Source organism: Paroedura picta, chromosome 4 (genome assembly GCF_049243985.1).
Source record: "Paroedura picta isolate Pp20150507F chromosome 4, Ppicta_v3.0, whole genome shotgun sequence".
Classification (NCBI taxonomy): Eukaryota; Metazoa; Chordata; class Lepidosauria; order Squamata; family Gekkonidae; genus Paroedura; species Paroedura picta.
Genome location: NC_135372.1, coordinates 55756720 through 55779358, shown reverse-complemented (window position 1 = coordinate 55779358; position 22639 = coordinate 55756720). Strand labels below are relative to the sequence as shown.

At 43.0% G+C, this 22639-nt stretch overlaps 1 protein-coding gene across 2 annotated transcripts in view; it reads left to right on the top strand.

Moving 5' to 3' along the window:
* Positions 1–22639, top strand: part of ABCA4 (ATP binding cassette subfamily A member 4) — a 139490-nt gene that overhangs the window by 31995 nt on the left and 84856 nt on the right. For both annotated transcript variants that reach the window (XM_077332933.1, XM_077332932.1), the window contains exons 7-11: positions 3113–3310; positions 15408–15497; positions 17850–18090; positions 18941–19080; positions 21211–21327. In XM_077332933.1, the coding sequence (XP_077189048.1) occupies positions 3113–3310; positions 15408–15497; positions 17850–18090; positions 18941–19080; positions 21211–21327 (786 nt within the window). The remainder of the gene's footprint in view (positions 1–3112; positions 3311–15407; positions 15498–17849; positions 18091–18940; positions 19081–21210; positions 21328–22639) is intronic.

The following is a 22639-nucleotide window of genomic DNA, read 5'->3' as shown; positions in this document are numbered from 1 at the left end:
CCACATGAATATATGATGTACTGTATAGTATATGGAATTATATCACTGCACAGACTGTCAATCTTAGTCAAAACAACACATTGCAAAAATGTTATGTCTTGCCAAGGAAATGCCCCAGGAAACTTCCCTTCTACTTTCCAGCCAGGACACTGGTGCGCTGTGCAGATGCTAAGTGCAACCCCCTGGTACTCAAGGGTTGTGAAAGGAACAGTTCTGTGTAACTAATTGCAACAGTGCTTTGTAACTAATTGTCTTTACTACCTGGGATAGACTCCTAGATAACTCTTCCCTGCCCTGGGAACTGGCACAAGGAGAAGTTCAGAATGGATGTGAAACTTTTCTGGATATAGTTGACAACTGGCCTGGAGAAAAATGTCATAGAGGGACTGGACATTTTCCTCCAAGCCAGTTGGCCACCATATATCTGGGAACTACTGGCAATGTTCAGAAGTATTGCTGTTATGTTTTGCCTCAACCAGGGCCAGGACCTTCTTGGCCTGGTCTCTGTCTGGAGGAATTGCTCTTGGAATTGCTGTGGGCCCTTCAGAGCTGGCTCGGTTGAAAGGGCCTGCAAGACAGAGCTCTTTCACTAGAAATTGGAGTGGGACTAATAATTAGTGACATTATCTGAGCTGGCACCCTCCTGTAATGAGTTCCCTTGAGATGAATGAGATATTCATACAGGCAATTGCTTCAGATTCTGAAACAATTTGAGTGAGGTGTTTTAACTTGTTTTAACCATTTAAATTAGTGTTAGTTTTTCACTGTTACTTTTAATAACTATGTTCTATTTGTCATGTTACTAACTTCCCTGAGTTGGCTTGTCAGGAGGGACAGTCATAGAAATCCAAATAATCAAGCTAACAATCGATTGATCAAACAATCAATCAATAATATTACGGAAACTGCAGGCACAATTTGAGATGCCTCCATGCCTAACAATAATTAGTTGTTCACAAACCATACAAGCCCCAGAATGGTTCCATCAAGTCATTTTTTTAAGCTTTTCTTATGGTCTCATTTAGTCTGGAGTCCTTGTTGATGGAAACAGCTTACTGCAGGACTGCTGTAAAGCTGTCATAAAGTGCCTTGTTGAATGATGCAGCTTATCACCCACTGCTCAGCTGGTACAGAAGCATGCAAAATACTTGTCGCCTGATGCCATTAAATGTGCTGTAATGCTGATATTTCTCCTTCTGATGTCCAGGAGATGTCCAGGAATACCCTTGTCCAGGGTATTCTGGGGATGTCTTCTTATCCCTAAGTCATAGTCCTGCCATCAATACTGAGGGAATGGTTACTGAGATGTGCCATAGTAACACTTTGGCCCATTATGCACGGGTGGGGGGGATAGCACGCATTCGGGGTGGAATGGCGGTGACTAAAATCACAGATAACGCACAGCGCTGGCTGCAACCGGCCGCAGATTCGGTGCATGCCACCAAAAAAGCCATGTTAGCGAAACGCGGAAGAAAGCAGCGCGGCTTCCAGGTGACTGGGGCCCAACCAGAAACAGCGCCGGGGTCACCATGTGCATAATCGGTTACCCTGGGTTTTGCCACTGTTGCGTCCCGTCCCGTCCTGTGCGTAAGCGGTTTGCTTTGCTTCTTCCCCCTCTGCGTTTTCCATGTGACCCGAAATCGCCGTTTTGGCGGCCGTGCATAATGGGCCTTTCTGACAGTACACATGTTTTGAGTTCACTAGGAACCTTCAAGTCAGACACTGGAGACCAGCCATGCAGACTGTTTGCATGGGACTTGGTACAGGTTTGCAAGGCTTTCAATCTATATACTATTAGTGAAATGTGCAGATAGAAAAATCCACCGATTGGGGCCATGTGGAAGCTAAACAGATTTTTCAGCAAACTGGGGTGCTTTCCAGGTTTGCACAAAAATCTGAATTTTAAAAAAGGTTTTAAAAATACACAAATTCTTTGAAAAGTAAAGTAACACATTTACTTCAGGCAATCAGCAGCAGTGGCACCAGGGAACTATGCTGGGTCCAGCAGCAATGGCCATGCAGTCCAGAGCCCCATGCTAGATCTGCTGGTGGTCACGAAGCCCAGGAGTCATGCTGGGTCCTGGTAGTGATGGGATAGGAACAGAAAGAGAGAGGCTGAAGAGGTAGGAAGGCAGAAAAAGAAAGGGATTGATGAAGGGTGTCAGAAAGAGGCAGGAAGGAAAAGGGATGGCAGGAGGGAGAGAGTGTGAGGGAAGTAGAATTGAGAGGGGAGGATTTAAATGCTCTCCATCACCTTTTATAGGGTGTATTGAGGATATTTGTAGCTTAAAGCTGTAGGCATTCCATCTTTTTAAAATTAAGATTTCACGTTTTTATGGAAACCTTTTCAGGTTTGTAGAACAATTTGCCTTTCCATTTCACAGTTCCAATCATTAACTATCCTCATATTTGGCATATTTGGCTATTAGTATCTTGACAAGAGGAGATCCTAGAGGAGATCAGCCCTGACTGCTCCTTAGAAGGCCAGATCTTGAATATGAAACTCAAATACTTTGGTCACCTCATGAGAAGGAAGGACTCCCTGGAGAAGAGCCTAATGCTGGGAGCGATTGAGGGTAAAAGAAGAAGGGGACGACAGAGAATGAGGTGGCTGGATGGAGTCACTGAAGCAGTAGGTGCAAACTTAAATGGACTCCGGGGAATGGTAGAGGACAGGAAGGCCTGGAGGATCATTGTCCAGGGGTTGCAATGGGTTAGACATGACTTCGCAACTAACAACAACAATAATAACAATCATGACAAGTGATGACCCACAAGAAATTTGCAGGAGTGGTTATGAATCATTAGAGAATAGATGTTTTTAAAAATCCTTGAAATTTTGAGGAAGTTTGCATAAAAATCAGATTTTCAATTTCAACATCAGAGGTCTGTTACCTAATATCAGACAGAAATGGCAGACCATGTTCTCTTCAGGGAATCAGGGATGCTGGACCAGCTGGACCTCTGGTCTAATTCAGCAGGGCTCTTCTTATCATGTGGCTGTTTCTTTTATTATTCCATTAAAGAAATGATTAGGAGCACCATGACCAATGCTAATTTGTTACTGAGAACAAATGTTGATCAAAAGATGTGATTTGTGTTTTGCCTACAGTTTGCCTTTGGCATCCCAGACTTGGCTTTGAAAGATATTGCCTGCAGCTGGACCCTGCTGGACCGCTTCATTATATTAAGCAGTTTTAGGGGTTTCTATGCTGTACATAAGGAAATATGTACCCTTTCCCAACGCAGCTTACAAAGAGTGGAAGACTCTTTATATCAAAACGTAGACTTCTTTAAACTTTTTCGCGTGGTGAGTACCATCCAATTTGTCTTCTTACATGTTTGGTTTGTTTTTAAAAGACCTTCCAGCAGTGACTCCCTACATTGATCATATGGTAGAATGAGCTCCCGGAGGAGCTAAGGGCCCTGTCGGAATTACCATCTTTCCGCAGGGCCTGTAAGACAGAGCATATCCGCCAGGCATATGGTTGAGGCCAGGGCAGAGCCCGGGTTCCATCCAAGATCCCTAATCCATTAGCCAGTCTTTCTCTCCTCTCTCTCTTACAGGATTAACGCCCAACCTCTCTCTGAACAAGCGGGGACAGTGGGGAAAGTTATAGAATAGAATGCCATCTTTTATTGTAATAATGGGGTATTTATGGGATTTTATGTGATTTTACTTTGAGGCCGTGAGACCTTTTGGCGAACGGCGGTATATAAATCAAATTATAAATAAGTAAGTAAATAAATAAATAAATAAATATTTCCCCAGTTTTACATTAACTCCACTGGCTTCCAGTTTGCTCTGGGTCCAGTTCAAAGTCCTGATGATGATCTTTTAGGACCTAAACACCACTGGATCAGCAAATCTGATGAACCTATTTCACTCACATGAACTTGCCTGTAACTTATGAGCACTGCCCTGTTCTACGTAGTCGTTAGCTGACGCAAAGCAGGTAGGAGAGAGCTTTAGCTGTGGTCCTCAACCTCTGGAGTCCCCCATCCCAGAAGACTCAGCCAGTCCTCTTACTGTTGGTAAGGCAGCCAGTTCTAGATAGGGAAATTCCTGGAGATATGTAGGCAGTGCCTGAGGAGGGTGGAGTTAAGAAAAGATGCTCAGAGGGCCTGTGATACTATAAAGTTTGCTCTCCACAGCTGCCATTCCCTTTAGGGAGAAACTAATCTCCGGAGATTAGTTATAATTGCGAGAAAATTCTACAGGACACCTTGAAGTTGGTAACCCTAATTGTTGACATTCTGAAAGGTGGTGAAGAAGACAGATTTCCCCACCTAAAGAATCTCTGAAGGAAGCTGAACCCAATATGATTACTTTATTGCCAAGAATCTTTTAGAAAAAATTCCTGATGCTTATTGGATTTTATTGAATGATACCTCCTTTGCAGCACTTTTGGTTAACTGATTGGATCTTATTGCTATTTACTTCTGATTTTGTATGAGGCTTTGAAGTTGTTACCCATCCTGAGCTTTGGAAGGGAAGGATTTAAATAAAAATATTATAATATTATTATTATAGTTCTTTTTAGTTCGGTGTTGCTTTTCATATGCACTTTTGCTTTTCACACGCAGTTTTACTTTGGGTTATAATGTTTTACATTTATACACCATCCTGCTTATTCTGTAAAAGTATAAGATGTAAATAAAGTAAATATTTAAAGAAATGCTGATATAGTGCTGCTGCTGTGTTTGCCCCAGATGTAGAAGTGAAGCTCTTCGATAATTCTGGTATGCACAATAGTTGTGGTTCTTTTCTGAAAGAATAATACACAATGGCTGTGACCTAGAACCTCTCAAGAGTATTTTGTTGGATTTCTTTCTTTCTTTCTTTCTTTCTTTCTTTCTTTCTTTCTTTCTTTCTTTCTTTCTTTCTTTCTGTGAAGAAACAGAAATGGATGCATGTTGGCAGCATCTTATGCAATTGTTTAGTCAGATAAAGGTGCTCCAAGTTGACAGTTTATTGGCCAATTAGTGCAAAGACAATGAGATGACTGAAAATAGCTTTGGAACCTTTTCAGTTCATTATCATTTTATTTTCAATTATTTAGATATTTTAAATATTGGATTATTTATAATTAAGTTGTTGTTTTCTTCCATTAATTAATGTTACAAAAGGCTGCCGAAAAATAACACCAATCCAGGAAAAGTCTGCCATCACTTCCTGTCTGTAGTGAAGGTGTGAACATTCTGGCAGTCGCTGAGCCCCTGCTAAGGCCCAACCGCCTTGTGAGGAGGGGTCAGCAGGGTGGCTAGGGTGCTTCTAGCTTATATGATGCAAAATAGATTAAGTCAGAGGCATGGAATCTCCTTCCTGAAAGGAAGAAGGGCCAGAGGCTCTCTATGTTAAAGAGCTTGGACTGGCCTCTGAGCCATTGTAATCCGTAGTACTACTCCATCAATGATTGTCCCAGTCAATTAATGGACCAATTCAAACTGGATCATATTCTTCAGTCCTGTCTCTTCCACCACCAAGTATGGAACCTGCTCTAAACATCTAGATCCAGAACTGCAATTGAGGTTTCTTCTTAGTTTCCCTCCATGCCAGCATAAGTCATTCTGGTAAAATGTGAAGGTGTTTTGGAAGCACTTGGTGTTCCAAGCCAGATTTTTGTGCCCATATTGGATCTGAACACTTGAACTCTTTTTTTCAAAGTTGATTTAAAATAAAAAATATATAAAACATAGGGTGTAGTTTATACGTTACATTCCTATAGAGAGAATGAAAACATACCCCAGGGCAGGGGAGCATTTTGGCCTCCTTTCTAAAAACAAACAAGGAGTAGGTGGTTTCAAAGGTGGAGGAAGGAATATCTTTCACACTTCAGAAATCCAGGTTGGTGACTACAGCAACTGAAAGAGAGTTAAGAGGAGCAGGGATGAATTAAGACATGCTGTGGCCCTAGACAACCTGTTTTAAGAGGTTTTATATCAATTATGTAAAACTTGAAGTGTAGTAATTTTTAGTGTAAAAGCCTCTCATAATCTGACTCACTAATCTGTAGTTTACTTAGTTTTTCCCATAAATTTGTCTTTGAAGGGGATTCTGTAAAGACAGGTGAGAGTTGAACATTTTTAAAAACACTTTAATGAAACAGGCAGAGAATAAAGCAAGATGATGAAACACAGGTTAGGACTGAGAGATGCAACAATGAAACTAAGGTTGTTTTTGTTAGGTGCGAAGTCGTGTCCGACCCATCACAACCCTATGGACAATGATCCTCCAAGCCTTCCTGTCCTCTACCATTCCCTGGAGTCTCTACTAAGGTCGAGAAAGGAAAAGCCACATGGGGATCAGAATGGGGGTGGGTAAATTCACATTCTTGGGAAATAATGTAAGATCTTTGGCAATGAGAGACAAATAAAGGGAGGATTTGGGGTTAGAATGAAAAAGAAATGGACAAGTATCTAAACTCTGAAATCAGGGAAAGAATAGTTGAGTTTTGTCTGTCGAAGCAAAGAGTGCAGCAGAGAAAAGAAAGATTGGCTTTATAATCGTCAAAGTCAGCACATTCTTTAGATTTCTTCCAGAACTATTTAGCAGCCTTGTACCAGGGGCGGAAAAAGTAGGCAGAAGGGGCAGACAGAATGGGAGGAGTGCAGAGGAAGAGTATCTGTGGAAGAGGATTGCTACACTCTAGCCTGATTTTGTGCTTGTGCTAGAAGTCATTTGGTGTTAGAAAACTTTACAGATGAAGAGAAGGGATAACAGCCTCAAAGTGCCTCTTTTCTTATCCCTTCAGAGACAACATCAACAATAACTAGGGGTTCTTTGGGCTGCAGGCAGTCCTGTTCACTGTACATGACAGGTAATAAATACTGGTCTGTTTCCCATAAAGCTGTCAGTTTGTCAGCATTGTGACAGGACAGCCTATGAGTTACCTGTGCAGTGGAAGTTTGTTTCTGCTTTCACAATCAAGACTGCTATCTGGAAGGAATAATAGCTGATTGGTCAGTTCCACCGGAAACTTTTAAAAATCTGTCATCTGATATAAGGCTGTTTAATTTACCTCCCTGCCTAAGGATACGAAATCTGAACTCAAAGTGGATTCCCAATGAGCAAAAGAAAGCTAGAAAAAGACAGGGAAGAAAAACTTCCAGAGTAAAAGGCCCATTATGCATGAACATCTTATCGCACATTTTCAGAGCAGTAAGCCTTTATTCTTGACTTCAAATTCCGTGTCTACCTCATGCTCCATTCTTTTCCCTCAGGGTATTTATTCTGCAGCTACAATTTGAAAAACATGCTTTTCTAAATTGAGGTGGAACGCCACTTGTGACATGTGTGGGAGGATGTCCAAAGTTTTTAAAAAAATGCAATTGCCCTGTCACAGCTGCACAGTGGCATCCAGCAAGCAACTTCCATTTAAATCCTTGTGGTTCAGGCTTTGCCCGTGCATTTTAGTGTTCATTCATTGAATGAAAAGAAACAGAAAGAAACACATGCAGAAGGGGAAATCCAATGTGGACATTGAAAAGACTTTTTATGAAACTGCAAAGTCCTGTTTTCCATGTTGCCGAACACTAAGGGATTCTTTGCTGTGTTATCAGCCACTGTGAAAAATGGGAATGAATCACATGATCTCATAATATGGGGAAACTGGTTGAGTGTATGAAATGCATGGTGGAACCACTGGCACTGCAAACTGTGATTGGCAACACGTGTGTGTGTACATGCGCCTGTGCAAAAGTCAGTCACAACTCCATCAAACTTTGCACAGGGCTGCAATTTATTTGGGGCTAGGTGTCCTCTGGCAGAAACTCAGGAGAACTGTTTAGTCTTATGTCATTAAATTGAAAACAAAATAGGTGGTATTTTCTCTGATGTTCTAACACGGCTGGATAGTAACATTAATTTCCTGCCCTTCCTTACAAATTTGTGTAGTTTTCTCCTTGTGATTCTTTAATGTGATCATGATCTTGGCAGTTTTTAAAAAGCCTGTCCTGTGGATTGCACTCTTCCTCCAAATGAATTGGTCCCAAGCAATTCTAAAGTTTGGCAGTGTGCAGAAGGTCTATGTGCCATTTTAATGTTAGGATCCCAGAGATTGCCAGAATGGCTTCCTCCAAGAATCTTTGCTTGCTAAAGCATTAAAGGGAAAAATGTTTTCACAGATTTAGGCTCTCCATCTAGTCTCTCTCTATCTTTGTCTGTCTGTCTGAATGTCTGTCTGTCTGTCTGTCTCTCTCATCAATTTCATTCTGCACTGATGATCCCCCTTTATTTTGTTAGCATGCAGCACTGAAATCCTTTTTTTGTTTGTTTTTTGCACTGGATGCTCATCTCCTCTCCAGTCCCTTTTCAAGACAATACTGCTGAGAACTAAACCTCACTTGGCTCCTTTCAAACTTTCCCCATCATTTAAATTTTTATAGTGATCCAATAGCAATAATCTCATATTGCTAGCCTCATGCTGCTTGTAAAAATAATTTAATTTTTTTAATGAATGGGAAATGGAGCTTGTACACCAATGAAGGGGGGAGGAAGGCAGAAGGTGCAGAGTGGGCAGAACAATCTCGATGTAGGCAGGAAGTGACCTTTGAGAGGCAGCAAAAGGATGTGGAGGGGAATCTGTATGCTTTTGAATTGCCTTCAGCTTGGAAGCAAAACAATGTAAAATTCAGCCCAAAAGCACTCTCAGAAAATCCAGGGAAACAACAACCAGAATGTGAACTGACTACTATAGGGAGAAAAATCAATGCAGAACGACAAAACAACAACAAAAACCTACCCAACGGACATGCATGGTCAAAGCAAGGGAAAATACCCATGCATAATAGGCCAAAGTTACTCCATCCTGTACCCAAACAATTGTTTCAGTGTGTCAGGAAATGCATATTTACAGGCCTGGCACAGTTACCTTTCAACATAACTCTGGAACTGATTTCCTGTCTTTGCTACCGCTACAGCAGAGGGAAAGGGATGTTTTTAGAGCTACTGTGAAGACCGTACTCACAGATACTGGTAAGCCCCTGAATGAGCTCATACTTTGCTTGCCTCCACAATTAAGGTTGGTTAGGTATGTTTCACTCAGTCCCAGTTCATTAATTCAGAATTTTGCTGGCCAGAAGAGCTCTGTTGCAATCACATGGGACATAACAGCTAGGTTTTCAGAGTCAATGTTTGTTTAAACAGAGGCCCTCTTGCATAATTTCTTTTCTGTAAAACAAAGTGAGCAGGGAAAAATCAGATTAGCAGAGTCTCTAAATGATTGGCTGTAAGCATGGAGCTCTGGCCTCAAAGCATGCTTGCTCCACGCAGATGCAGTGCAGAATTTTTAATATATCATCTGGAGCTCTTGCAGCACTCTCTTTCTCTCTCTCCAGCACCTGAAAATCTACAATATAACTCTGAAAAGGGCTTGTTTGAAAGGAGGAGCTGGGAAACTACAGACCAAGGATTGATATTAGATCAGATTATAAAGTGGTCATTCTGTAAACAGCTAGAAAACAACACAGTGATTAAGAGAAGCCAGCATGGATTTGTCAGAATAAATCCTGCCAGACTAATCTTATCATGTTGTTTTGATCGGGTTACTTAGCCTAAAGGATGATAAGAGTACTATGGAAGAAATAGACCATGACTGGTATATTTGACAGAGTTTCTCTTGATATTTTTGCTGGGAAATGGATTAAAAGTGGGCTAGATGATTGTACCATCAGGTGGAGCCTCAGCTGGTTGGGGAACTGCAGTCAGGGTATTTATTGGGGCTCAACTAAATTTTTTGCATGATCTGAGTGGGTAGAGGGCTCTGATCTAACTTGCAATACATGAACTGCTGTAAACCAAAATGGAACCCTCAAGGGGAATTATTTATTTATTTGCTTGTTAGATTTTTATACCGCCCTTCCATACAGCTCAGGGCACTTTACATATAACATCGTGGGGGGATACATGGAATGACCTAACATATATCATAGTAATAACAACAACAATAATCCAACAGTGATTCTGAATCTTAATGACAATATAATGAGAACGATAACTTAGATTGGCCCCTAGAGAGGTGAGACTGGTTCAGGGCATGGATGTCTGAGGGGGAATCTATGGATGTTGTTGGGTTTGGTCAGTCTCAGGCAAATGCCTGGTGGAGGAGCTCCCTTTTGCAAGCCCTGTGAAATTATGGGAGTTCTGGCAGGGCGCTGACCTCTTCAGGGAACTTGTTCCACCAGGTGGAGGCCAGGATAAAAAAGCTCTGGCCCTTGTTGAAGACCAACGTGCTTGTTTGGGGCCAGGGATCACCAGCCAGTTGGCGGTGGTGGAGTGTAATGCTCTTTTGGTGGTATAGGCGGAGAGACGGTCTCTCGGGTACACTGGGCCCAGACCGCATATGGCTTTGAAGGTAAGAACCAAAACCTTAAGCCTGATCTGAAATTCAATTTGGAGCCAGCTGAGTTGTTGAAGTATAGGCCAGATATGGGATCCCCAAGGTGTATTAGTGAGAATCCTGGCCACAGCGTTCTGCACCTGTTGTAGTTTCTGGATCAAGGTTAAGGGTAGGCCTGCATAGAGCGAATTGCAGAAGTCCAGCCTAGAGGTGACCATCGCATCACTGTGGCTAGGTGTTCTGGTGCCAAGTAGGGTGCTAGTAACTTGGCTTGGTATAGATGATAGATACTGGTCCGCGCTTGGTACAGATGGCCCACGCTACTCTCATGACCTGTGCCACCATGGAGAGGGAGGCGTCTAAGATTATGGGGAATTTGAATATATTAGGAAGAGGTTGGATAACTGCCGGATCTTCTCACCAATATTCTTCCAGATAGAAACCCTTTTAAATAAAGATGACCTTTTAACTTGCACTCAAAAAGATTTATATGGGGAAAATACTGGGGTACATTCAGAACACACACAAAAGCAAAACATATAAGTTCCTAAGAAAATATAATAGAAGAAAATGGGGGAGTTTAAAGTATATGCACCTGTCCAGAAGAATTGAGGATCAGAGGGAGACCAACAGAATGACAGCTGGGGATGACAGCTGGAGCCAGTAAACAGCCCAACGTGGGCTGATCACTGAGCACACAAACAGGGCTGAAAAAGGCTATTTTTATAGCTAAAATGTAGCCTCCGGCCATGTGCTCATGCCGGAAGCCTAAACAATAACTTGATGGGATTACTAAAGAAAGATAAAAAGGTGGTTTGTCTGTCCACATTAGCATGATTTCGCCAGAGATTTCCCAGTCTGTGACCAGTATCAAGTGGCTAAGGAAGTCCTGAGGACTGATTTCCCAAGCAAAGACAAAAGGTGCTAATGATCTGCTGGAATAGATGCTTAATTGCAAATGAGTGCTTGACATTCCGTGGGTAGGCATGGATGGGAGTTGGGGGGGGGGTTTGCTTTGGGTGTAACAGAAAAGACATTTAATCATAGATGGGGTCTGGGACAGGACAGGCTTCTAAATAATGCATGGATGCTGTATTGGGAATGGTAAGAATTAGCAATCACAGGTTGGCAGCAAAATTACCTGCTGGACAAAATGGAGTCTGGTTGAAGTGTACCTTTTCCATGACTTCTTGCATGCAGATTTTGTGTTCAATGTATTGGGTTGAAACAGACACTTTTAAGTACATTTCCAATTTAGAGAGATGATCAGAATGAATATCTTCACTAATCCAAGTCACCGGTATGAGCTTGGGTGTGTGTGGCTGAGCAAGGAAATGAACACAAATAGGGATTAGATAAATTCTTTAAATTCCTTGTTTGCCCAGTAAAATCACCCAATTTCCTGGTTTGACTAGACATTCTTATAGGATGATGGACTTGAGTCCCCACTTATGGTATGCGTGATATGACAGAATTATCTGTTATGAAATAATTTTAGCAAACCTATGTCCAAAGGATAGATATAATTTTGAAAAGGCAATAGATCATCTTCATTTTTGGATTTTATGTGCCTGCAGTCTGGGAACCAGCTCATGTTGTAAAGTTTGTCACAAATTTTGGCTGATTCATCATTCACAAAGCAATGTTCATGGAAGGGCACCCAGCACAAACATTTCATGAACTTTGGTGCTGTTTGTGGCAGTTCGTGGTGGTTTGTGAATGGATACATTTCCAGACAGACTGTCTCCACTCAATTAAACTGTTAAAAAACACCAGTACCATAGGTGAGCAGAAATCTCTAGCTTTGGAAACACCAAAGACCCCTCCAAAGCTTCACATGCATTACTGGCTGCCAATACCAGAGTTCCTACTCTGCACTATGGGATCAGAATTCTATGTATAGGCTGGGCTCTACACTCTCCCTCCTCTGTCAGCTGTTGGCAGTTAAGCAGTGAGGCAGGGAATATGTTAAAAGCAGAGTAGCAGAACACATTCCCTCCGGATTGTGAACAATTCTCTCCTGCTGGGTTTAGGGGTGTTAAGTAGACTCAGAGCTCTGAGCAACTCTGTTTCTCTACTCCATGATTCTGCTCCATGCACAGGGGATGGGTGCAGAGCGCACGGAGCAAAACATTGCCACTGTGATGCACAATGGCCTGAGGTAGTGAGTGGGTGGTGGCAACATTGTCTGTGGTTACATGGTCATAGATGCCAACATGCCAGCAGTAGTGAGGGCTGTGTGCATCAAGAGCATCATCTGCCTGGCATGCATGCTTTACCTAATGGTGAAGGATGCTCTGGGGCTGGGGAACACTAGCAATTCTACCTGTGATGCTTCCACTCTCGAGACATGGTCCCTGCTGGAGACTTGCCTGGTTGCATAGTTGGTTGAGCAGAAGAGCTTTGTGCGTGATGTAATCTCTTCCATGACCATCCTGCATGGGGAAGAGGAGCTCAGCATCAGCATCAACAACTGACTGACCCTCTCCCAAATGCTGCATGTCCTCAAGCCCTTCCAGGGCTTGAATGTACTCTGCAGCCACATGGCCAATGTACTCTGTACATGTACAGAGCCATATGTACTCTGTACTCTGAGTACTCTGTAGCCACATGTACTCTGCAGCCACATGGCCAGGCTGGGATACGTCATCCCCCTGATATAAGAGCTGGATCAGGCACTGGCCTCTGCACTGGAGCCGGGCCCTGTGAGGACAGCTGCTCTCCCATGAATCAAAGCCTTGGCACCAAGGTTGTAGGTGGGCATCACCACCCAATTGCATCCTCTCTGCGAGGAAGGAGAGTGCAAGCTGACCTATATCTATGACCCCTAAATAAAAGGCAGCATTGCTTTCTGGAATGCAGCACTTGTACAATGGAAGCATGACCTCTGCAAAGAAGTGCAGAGGTTACAGGCCAGCAGAAGTGGACAGAGGGAACAGCAAATGTAAGAGGCTTGGGGAGGGGGGGGGAAGAGGAGGAGAAGGAGCTTCAGCCTGGCACCTCTGCCTCAATGAGCCCAACCAGGGAGAAGCCTAACTACTGGTTGTCTGTGGTGAACTGGGCGGTCCGCAGAGGTGAGGATGCCAGGAATGTGGTGGCAGAGGATTTGACACAAGTGATGGTGAGGGACTGCCTCGCTGAGTCCCCTGAGACCTGCTCTGGAGTACTGGTCATGGAAGGCTGCCATCTGGCCAAACCTCTCCTGCCCTTCCCGCCAGTGTCCAGAGCAAGTGTATGTTTTCCCACCTGGGAGACATTCTCAGTCCCCACTTCTCCTACTTGGACCTGGCCAGGGTGGACAAGTTTCTCAAGGCCCACTGCTGAGCTATCTCTCTCTGGACCTCTGTCTTTGCCTATTCAAGCAAGGCTCCCATTTGACTACCCATTTCAATTGCATTTCTACAGTTCAAAACAGGTGATCTCTATCTGTTCAATGTGTTCCGCTAATGTTGAATAAACAGAAATTTCACCTAGGGCAGTCTGTGACCAGAGGATCTAGGTCTTTGGGACTGAGGGAGCTTGGGAGCATTGTGATGACTCCTCGCTAGGTTCCAGTGCTTGCCAGGGGTGTCTGCCAAGCTGTCTTAGGGTTACTTTGGAGAGCCCCTATCGGAATTCTGGGAAAGTCATTTGATCAATCTGAACCGACATTTGAAGACTTTGGGACTGGCTGGTTTAACATGCATTTACAGCCTGACATGTGTTTACTTTCCTCTGCAGAGTAGAAAATTCACTGTGGTATGTTTCAGCTTTTTGTGGGGCTGTGAGAATTGTAGACACACTTCCCCTGCTTGTCTGGTGGGACCCACCAAGCTGTCATGTCTGCCTTTTTGTCATTCCGAATCTGCAGTAAGTTGGACCCCCATAAGTTCAATCATCACCAAACTTGGAGGGCAGGTAGAGGAGACTCAGCCAGAGATCCCTTGTAGGTTTAGTGTCTCTAGCACATGGGAGGGGGATTCTACCGAGTCATGAATCTCACAAACTGAACCAATTCATTTAGCACCAAAAAGTTCACAACAGCCATTGTTTGCAAACCAGACCACCACGAATCAAGTTTTCCCATTTCATATCCATCCCTAATAAGAGCCTAGAATTTGGGTAAACTTTCTCATATTATCTTTTGAATCCTCTTCATATCCTTTTCTGTAAGCTTAAAAACAAGAAGTATTTATCTTTTTAAAGCCTATCCAGGGACAGCTTTCTCCCAGCCAGGATCTCTCCCTCTCCCTCTCTTTTAACCCAAGCCTTTAAAAGCAATTCAGCCTTAAAGCCTCTTGCTAGAAGGTAAGCTTTTGTTTCCTCCCCTGTGAGGATCTTCTAGAGGGGTTGAGCAGCAGTGGGGAAGGCCCAGGCCCATGCAGCTGTTGACTGAATCTTGGCAATAGAGGGCATGGCAAGAGATGGGAATCTTATAACAGGGTGTGTGAAAAAAGATGTATGTATAAATTTAAAAGCTGCCTATTCCAATCAGCCAAAGTTCATTTTATCCAGAACTTCTGCCCCACTTCCCCTCAGGCCAGAAGAATACATCAGAGAGCCCTGATCCATGTAAAGGGAATAGCTTTCGAAATGCTGGGGGGATAGCAAGCATGTGGGTGTGTTTGAAAGTGACTTCCAAATTCCTACACTGAAAGTTTTCCTGCTTGCAAATCATCACGCATGCACTTGTATGTACTTGTGCTGGGAAGCAACAAATAAGAATTTAATCATCTTTGAAGGGGCCCTCAGGGTGTCTTCTCTCTGGCTCACGCAATACTGTCGCTTATCTTATGGTTCAGCTCAGAGTTTCTTGTTGGTGCTTGGTAGTCTCACCAGGGTAGTTTTCTATTGCCCTAACCCAGGAATTGATGGGCTCAAAACAATCCATGGGAGACACTTCAGGTCCAGTCCACTGGCACTTCCCAGCTGTTTTGCCATCCTTATCTTCTTGTTGTTTTCATCCCCAGCCTTTGACTGGCTGAGAAAATGAAGTCCAGCAAGTGGCTTCAGAGCACCTTCTAATACTCTCTGAATCTCAAAAGGTTGTCTGCAGTCTGATTGACCTTGACTTTTCTTCACTGACAGCTGCCTAAAGTTTTAGATGTTAATAGACGAGGTGTTGACCTGCGCTTGTGCGGCCGAATACTTTCTGATGTTTCTCAAGCAGTGCAACAGGTAAGAGTCTGGGGTACTGGGTGTAAACTGCATGGAGCTTTTATTCCAATCCCAGGTCGATTCAGTCCCTGCTGTCTACACAGAATGCGATTTCCGTTTTGATTTTTGGCGATTTAAATTTTCCTTCTGCAACAAGAAGGATTGATCTGGAGTGACCCTACCTCGATATCTTAGAGTGCTTTTAATGCTCAATATTTTAAGAATCGATTTGAGAAAGCAGGCTGTTTTGAATCTGGGCTTTGCTCCATGGTAGAGAACCTCTGATTGGCCAAAGCTGCTGATGTGACAAGCTTGCTTTAAAGGAGAAGCCCCTAATTTCTCTCAACTTCTGTCGGTCTTGGATTTCTTTCTCCCTCTTCTGCCTTCTTCAATCCTCTCTCTCCCCTCCCTCCAAGAAAAGAAATAGGCTCCTCTCCCCCCCCCCCTTCAAGAAAAGAAAGAAAGAGGCTTGGCTCCCCCCCCCCTTCTGAACTACTCTAACCATGTGCAGAACACTTTTCTGTTTCAATGGGGAGGGGGGAGGGAAATGGAAAGACCCGAGTTCAAATCGATCTGAATTCAACAGGATTGACACTGGAATAAACAAAGTAAGTGCAGACTCTGCCCGGGAGGGCTCAGCTGAAGCACAAACAGCATATTGCTCAGAGTTCCATGATCCTGACTTGTGATGCTGCAGGACCTTCTCTTTTTTAAAATCGAAAGACGTAGTCTGCAGCAGGTTGTGTCTGTGTGAAAAGGCAGGGAAAGGCAGAGGCTGATTAACTCTTTCTCCTCCTATCATATTCAGCTCAAAATAGCTCCCTGCAAATCTATCACCCTGCAGGTGAAAAAGCAGCTTGAGGAGACTAATTGTGAATGGCAAAAGGACCATAAAAGAGATAAGCAGCATATCTCCATTCCCCAGCCCAGAGAGGCAGCCAGCTCAGGACAGTTTTAAGCTTTAAAAATGTAGAGGAAAGAATACTGCAATGTCATCTGTGATCTGCAAGCTTTACTTTCTGCAAGAGTGTGGCCCAACCCCTGAATGCGGTGGGCACAAGTGGGAGCCTGCTAGCCTTCTTCTTGGGGTTCCCTAAGCCAGGCTGCCCCTGAAGCTCACCAGGTGACTTTAGGTCAGCCATTTTCTCTCTGATTAACCAGACTCACAAGGTTGTTCTCCTGATTAAATGCAGGAAGGAAGATCATAGTGTAAAGCTTATTAAAATATATATTATTAAAACTTGTGGTCTGGAACTACTGCCCTCTAAGGGAGAGGATTTCGACAATGAGGCTGAGAGAGTGGTTGCCTGGCAACAAGAAGGGAGCGGACTCTTAGGAGAAAGCGGAGAAGAAGCTGAACTGTTTTTCTCCTGACAGAGTGACTATCCCTGAAGTCCAAAAGGGGAAAAAAATTCTTTGGAGATGGAGAAAGGCAGTTGGCAGAAGTGTGGCCATCTGAGCCTCAGTGTTTGTACAATTTCTGATGTGACTGTGAGGAAAAATTACCTCTCCAGGCTTCTCAAGAAGAGAGACCTTACCAACCTATGCAGATGTGCAACCTATCTGCAGTCTGTGAATCAGAGACTAAAGAGACTTCCTTCTTTTATAACTTGACTTTGGGACTGCTCAGTAGAATTTCAGAAGGGTAGCCATGATGGTCTGCAATCTAGAAGAACTAGATTGGAGGCTAGTAGCTCCTTAGAGACCAAGCTTATATCCCCAAAATCTTGTTGGTCTCTACAATGCTACAGGGCTTGCACTTAGTTCAATGTAATTCATTACTGCCATTGGTTTGTTTAAAACTCCCAGTTGTTTCCCTACCTTAAAATAAAAGCTATATGTGTAAATGTTGTTAAGGTTTTGAATAAGACAACCACAGTTCTCTGACCCTTTAAGGATAAAAGGGTTACACATTCTGCTTTGAGCTCCTTGGAAGAAGGGTGGGATGGAATGGTAGCATTAAGAAAATAATAGAAATGAAATAAATAATGTAGAGGGCAGGGGAGCATAAGGACAAGATGCATTGGTAAGGTTTCCTTGCACTGGTATTTTCAGCAAGAGATTCTGATCTAAGAACCATTGTGTGGTATAATAGTGTTGGACTAAGATCTAGGAAATCCAGCTTTGAATTCCTACACAGTTTGCTTGGTGACCTTGGGCCAGTCACAACCTCTCAGTCTGACATAGTTCACAGGGTGTTTGTTATGAGGATAAAATAGAGAAGAAGCAAATGATAGAAATCACTTTGGGTCTCCATTGGGGAGAAAAAAGGGGGGCTATAAATCAAGTAAGCAATAAATGAATTTATACTCCACATAGGTGTGTCCTTTTGTCTAGTATAACTGCTCATAAAGATGCTTTGTTTCACTACAGCTCATGAATAGATCAAGTGTTCAGGATCTTTTGTCTGTTCTGCAACCAATTCTGCAAAATGGAGAGCCAGAATCCTTATGGCAGCTGATGAGTATTTTATCTGATCTTCTTTGTGGCTATCCAGAGAGAGGTGGCTCCAGAATACTCTCTTTCAACTGGTATGAAGATAATAACTACAAGGCCTTTCTTGGGGTTGATTCTACAAAGAAGACACCTGTTTATTTGTATGATAACACAACCAGTAAGTATCTCCTTAGTCTGGGACAATGCATTAAATCTATGGGATTGGATGAAGGTTGATTAGATTGCCATTTACACATGTAGATATGTTGGGTACTTGACTTAAACAATTAGAGTTTCAGCATGTCATAATGTGGCTGGAGTCATTAGAGCAGGAATCTGGAATGATGTACAGACTCCAAGCACAGAGCATTGAAGCTCTTGATTATGTTAATACCTCTGGCCGAAGCAAGATAATGGTTTACCATCCGGCTAGATGATACCCACAGTCATAGAATCATAGAATCATAGAGTTGGAAGGGACAATACAGGTCATCTAGTCCAACCCCCTGCTCAACACAGGATCAGCCCAAAGCATCCTAAAGCAGAACAAAGAATAAACTAAGAAGTAAACTATAGTAATTTTAAACTACTGCAGTTTCAAGAAATACTAGTGAGTGCTATTTAAACATCCTTTAGGACCAGTTCCATATGTAGGGAAAGGGGACTTTGCGTTTTAACCTTTTTTATGTACCATTGCTCAATCTGAGTGCTTGAATATATTTGTATTTTTTCATTCATTTATTAAACTTTCTTATAGAATGATCTCAGCCTGATCTCTGATAGCATACCTATTTGGTCTTCTTATTTGCAGTGTGGTAATAGAGGGGGCAGTGGATTAAAATAAAAAACTGTATAATGCTGTACTTCTAATGATGGGGCTGGATGCATGGCTGTGGCATTAACATTTTACTCAGTCTGCTATTTTCCAAGAAGTTGGTATGGCTGCAATTTTATATGGACTAAATGGAGAGAACTGAACAAAGAAATTAGATTAAGGTTATGATGTATTCTGTCCTCAATCCCAACAGCACCCTTCTGTAATGCATGGATACAAAGCATGGAATCAAATACTGTCACCAAAATTGCTTGGAATGCTGTGAAACCACTTTTGATGGGGAAAATCCTGTATGCGCCTGATTCACCAGCTGTGCGGAACATACTGATGAATGTAAGAGAGATGCTCTTTTTCCTGCAACATATATGTAAGACGTTTTAACTATGCATGAGAGATCCCCTGAAAAGCATGCAGGAACCATGCTTTGATTTGGTGGTTGCCATAAAAAAAGCACAGGATCCAAAGTTGCTCAGTACTCCTGAGGAGAGGGAGAAAGGACCCAGCAACTTGAGTCAGGTTATTGCTGCCCAAAATTCTGAGATTTAAAAATTCTGTTTGTTTGTACCCTGCCTTTCTCCCCAGCGAGGACTCAAAGCAGCTTATATCGTTCTCCTACACTCAGGAAAAGAGCCTCTTGTGGCGCAGAGTGGTAAGGCAGCTGCCTGAAAGCTTTGCCCATGAGGTTGGGAGTTCGATCCCAGCAGCCGGCTCAAGGTTGACTCAGCCTTCCATCCTTCCGAGGTCGGTAAAATGAGTACCCAGCTTGCTGCTGGGGGGTAAATGGTCATGACTGGGGAAGGCACTGGCAAACCACCCCGTATTGAGTCTGCCATGAAAACGCTAGAGGGCGTCACCCCAAGGGTCAGACATGACTCGGTGCTTGCACAGGGGATACCTTTACCTTTACCTTTTACACTCAGTTTATCCTCACAACAACCCTGTGAGGTAATTATGCTGACAGAATAAGACATTTTTAAAAACTTTCAGTTGATTGTCTAGGATTCCAATCTCTGACACACGTGAACATGGACAGCCAAGGTGGCAAGGAATTGGAAAGAGACTGTGAGCTGCATTCCCAAGCCCCATAGAGGGCAAAGACAGCAAAGGCAGATGAGCCTCGCTCCCAGGCCCAATAGAAAGTAAAAACAGCAGAGGTAGCAGCTGCTCAAAAAGCAGAGCAGGTAAAACTGTTGGTTCAATCAGAAGTGGGGTTAAAGCTTTGGGGAAGAGGAATCAGCTGGGCAGGACATGCCTCAGAGTTAGCAATAGAGAAGGAAGTTCCTATAAAGAGTTTGGAGGCAGTACTTCTGGGGAGGGTGAAGAGAATAAAAGAAAGATCAGGCAGGGAGAGAGATATGTTGTGTCAAATGTAGGTCAGAATGGCTGTCAGGGCAAGTCATCCTCATTCCTGAGACCTGGGCCTATTTGGTGCACAATAGATAATGCACTTTCAATGCACTTTAAAAGTAGATTTTCCTGTTCTGCAGAGGAAAATCTGGCTGCCAAAGCACATTGAAAGCGCATTATCCTATGTGTGCAGAATTGGCCCCAGTTGGTTACAAAATTATAGAAGTTGAGGTCATTCTGGATGGAGTGACACTGATATATCATAGTGATTATATTAGTTTTTTATTCATTTATGTGCTACAGAGGGTCATCATAGTTACACTGAAATAACAAAGCAACATTCTGTCATTGTATTGCTTTTCTAGCAACATGCTGTTCCATCCTCATAGCCTTGACTAATTTTTCCTTCTTCAGTCTGCGGTTTTTATCTACAGTAAAGATTCCCTGTCTATTTCTGTTAGGGGAAAATGTTTGCTGTCTGGGATAGCTCAACAGAACTTAAAAGCTCCATTTTGTTTTTCTTTCCTCTGTTTTTTTTTTAACTAGGTAGGGCCCCAATGTAACCTAGGCCTATTCCACACACATTGAATAATACACTTTCAAAGTGCATTATTCTCCTGGATTCTCCTGGAGCTTCTCTGCATGACTAATAGAGCATCTGAGACAGACAGGAGAGAAATGAATTGGTGAAAAGCCTCTTTCAGAAGCAACGCTTAAAAGACGCTTAAAGCAGCGAAGAGGCAGTTCACCATGCAGAGCAAAATCAGTTTTGCGGAGTAAATCCACTCTTCTGTGCAGAGATCAGAAAAACAATGATGTATTTAGTGAGTTTTCATCAGCTTATCCATCATGCAGAAGAGGACCTGTATGGAACAGGAAAAACACTTCTAAAGCGCATTGAGAGTACATTATCCAACATGTGCCGAATGGGATCTAGTTTCATTAATCAGTGTGCTGAATGTGAGAATTGTTTGCAGCAGAATTCCAGAGTATCCTCAATTTCTGGTGTTGATATTTTTTTCCTATAACAGTAGAGTATTTAAGATATGCACATGCTCTTCATACCATGCACAAGCTTTTCCTGGTTCTCTCTCTTGCAACTTCTCACTGTCCCAGGCAAATTCCACATTTGAAGAACTTGAGCGCCTGAGACTGATCACTGAAGCCTGGAAAGAAGTGGAGCCTCAGGTGTGGAACTTCTTTCAAGGCAGTGTACAAATGAACATGATTCGGGTAGGTAGAAATGCCTTTTTAAGTATACTTGTATAGTATGGGAAGTTAACACTCAAGGATGAATGAAAATTCAATTTTTGAAAATGAATAAACCTGAAGATTCTCAAGAACATTAAAAGTACTTGGGGAGATCAGATGAAGCACCAATCTTATGTTCTTCTGTCCAATACTCTGGGCCTTTTCGCACAGGGATCTTTGTTGCAAATTGTTTGCGGAATGAAAAATCGCCATTTAAAATAGTGGAATTCGTCGTTATGCATACCTGCCTTTGTAGTGGAATCAGTTGCGTTTTTTAGCGTTTCCCACAGGCTTCCGGTCTCGGCAGAAATCGCTAGAAAGGAAGCGCTATTGCCAAGCTCGTCCCGCCCCTGGCCGTCAAGCAGCCAATGGGCAGCCGTTAGCATGCTCCCAAACAGCCCCTTTCCCTTTAAGAAAGGTTTTTAAAAAAAAAAAAAAACGACCCATAGCAATGAATCTAGGTAGATTCGTTGCTATGGAGAGACCCATCCAGCTGCCTAATGTGAGCTGTCATTTGATTGTATGATCGTTTGCACGCTGCCTCGAGTGATAAAAAAAAAAATCCCCCCCCCTCTCACGGGCACGATTTTCGGCTGAATTTATTTGTAAAAAATAAAGGGACTTTATTTCAGCAAACAGGCTTTTCAGTTGTTTGTGCTTAGTGACTAAAGGTGAAGGACTGAAGCCAGGGAAGCCTCTAAACAGAAAGAGGCTCGCCGGTGCGTTTATCCCCGCTCGCTCGGAGAAAAAAAAATGGCGATCGCTTCGCCGGAAGTTTGGAGGAGAGAGCCAGGGGGAGGGACTTTGAAGAACCAGCAACAATGGTAACGCACAGGTCTTTAGCGCTACTGTTGCAGATTGGTTGCAGGAGTGTATCGCTATCCGGAGGGTGAATCCACTTTTCTGGATTCCCCTGAAAGCGCCACAACGAAGCGCTTTTTGCTGATTGGTTTCAGGATTGTTGCAGATTGTCTACGACGTCGTGGGTTATGTCAAATTAGTAGCGTTTCCAAATAGCAACCATTCTGCTACTTTGAAGCCGTGCGAAATGGCCCGAGGAGCTGTAATCCACTCTTCCCTTGCCATTTTCTTGTTAGAAAAACATTCTCTGCAGCCTGCTACTTTTTTTTTTAGGTACCTTAATACAGTTGCATTTGAGGCTGCATTTGCAAAGAAAAAATGTTTTAAAAAACCACTGAAGAAGAAATCATAATCTTCTGTAATTTACCTTGAATCACAATGAGAAAGGTATACACATTAACTCAGGGGTAGTCAAACTGTGGCTTCCAGATAT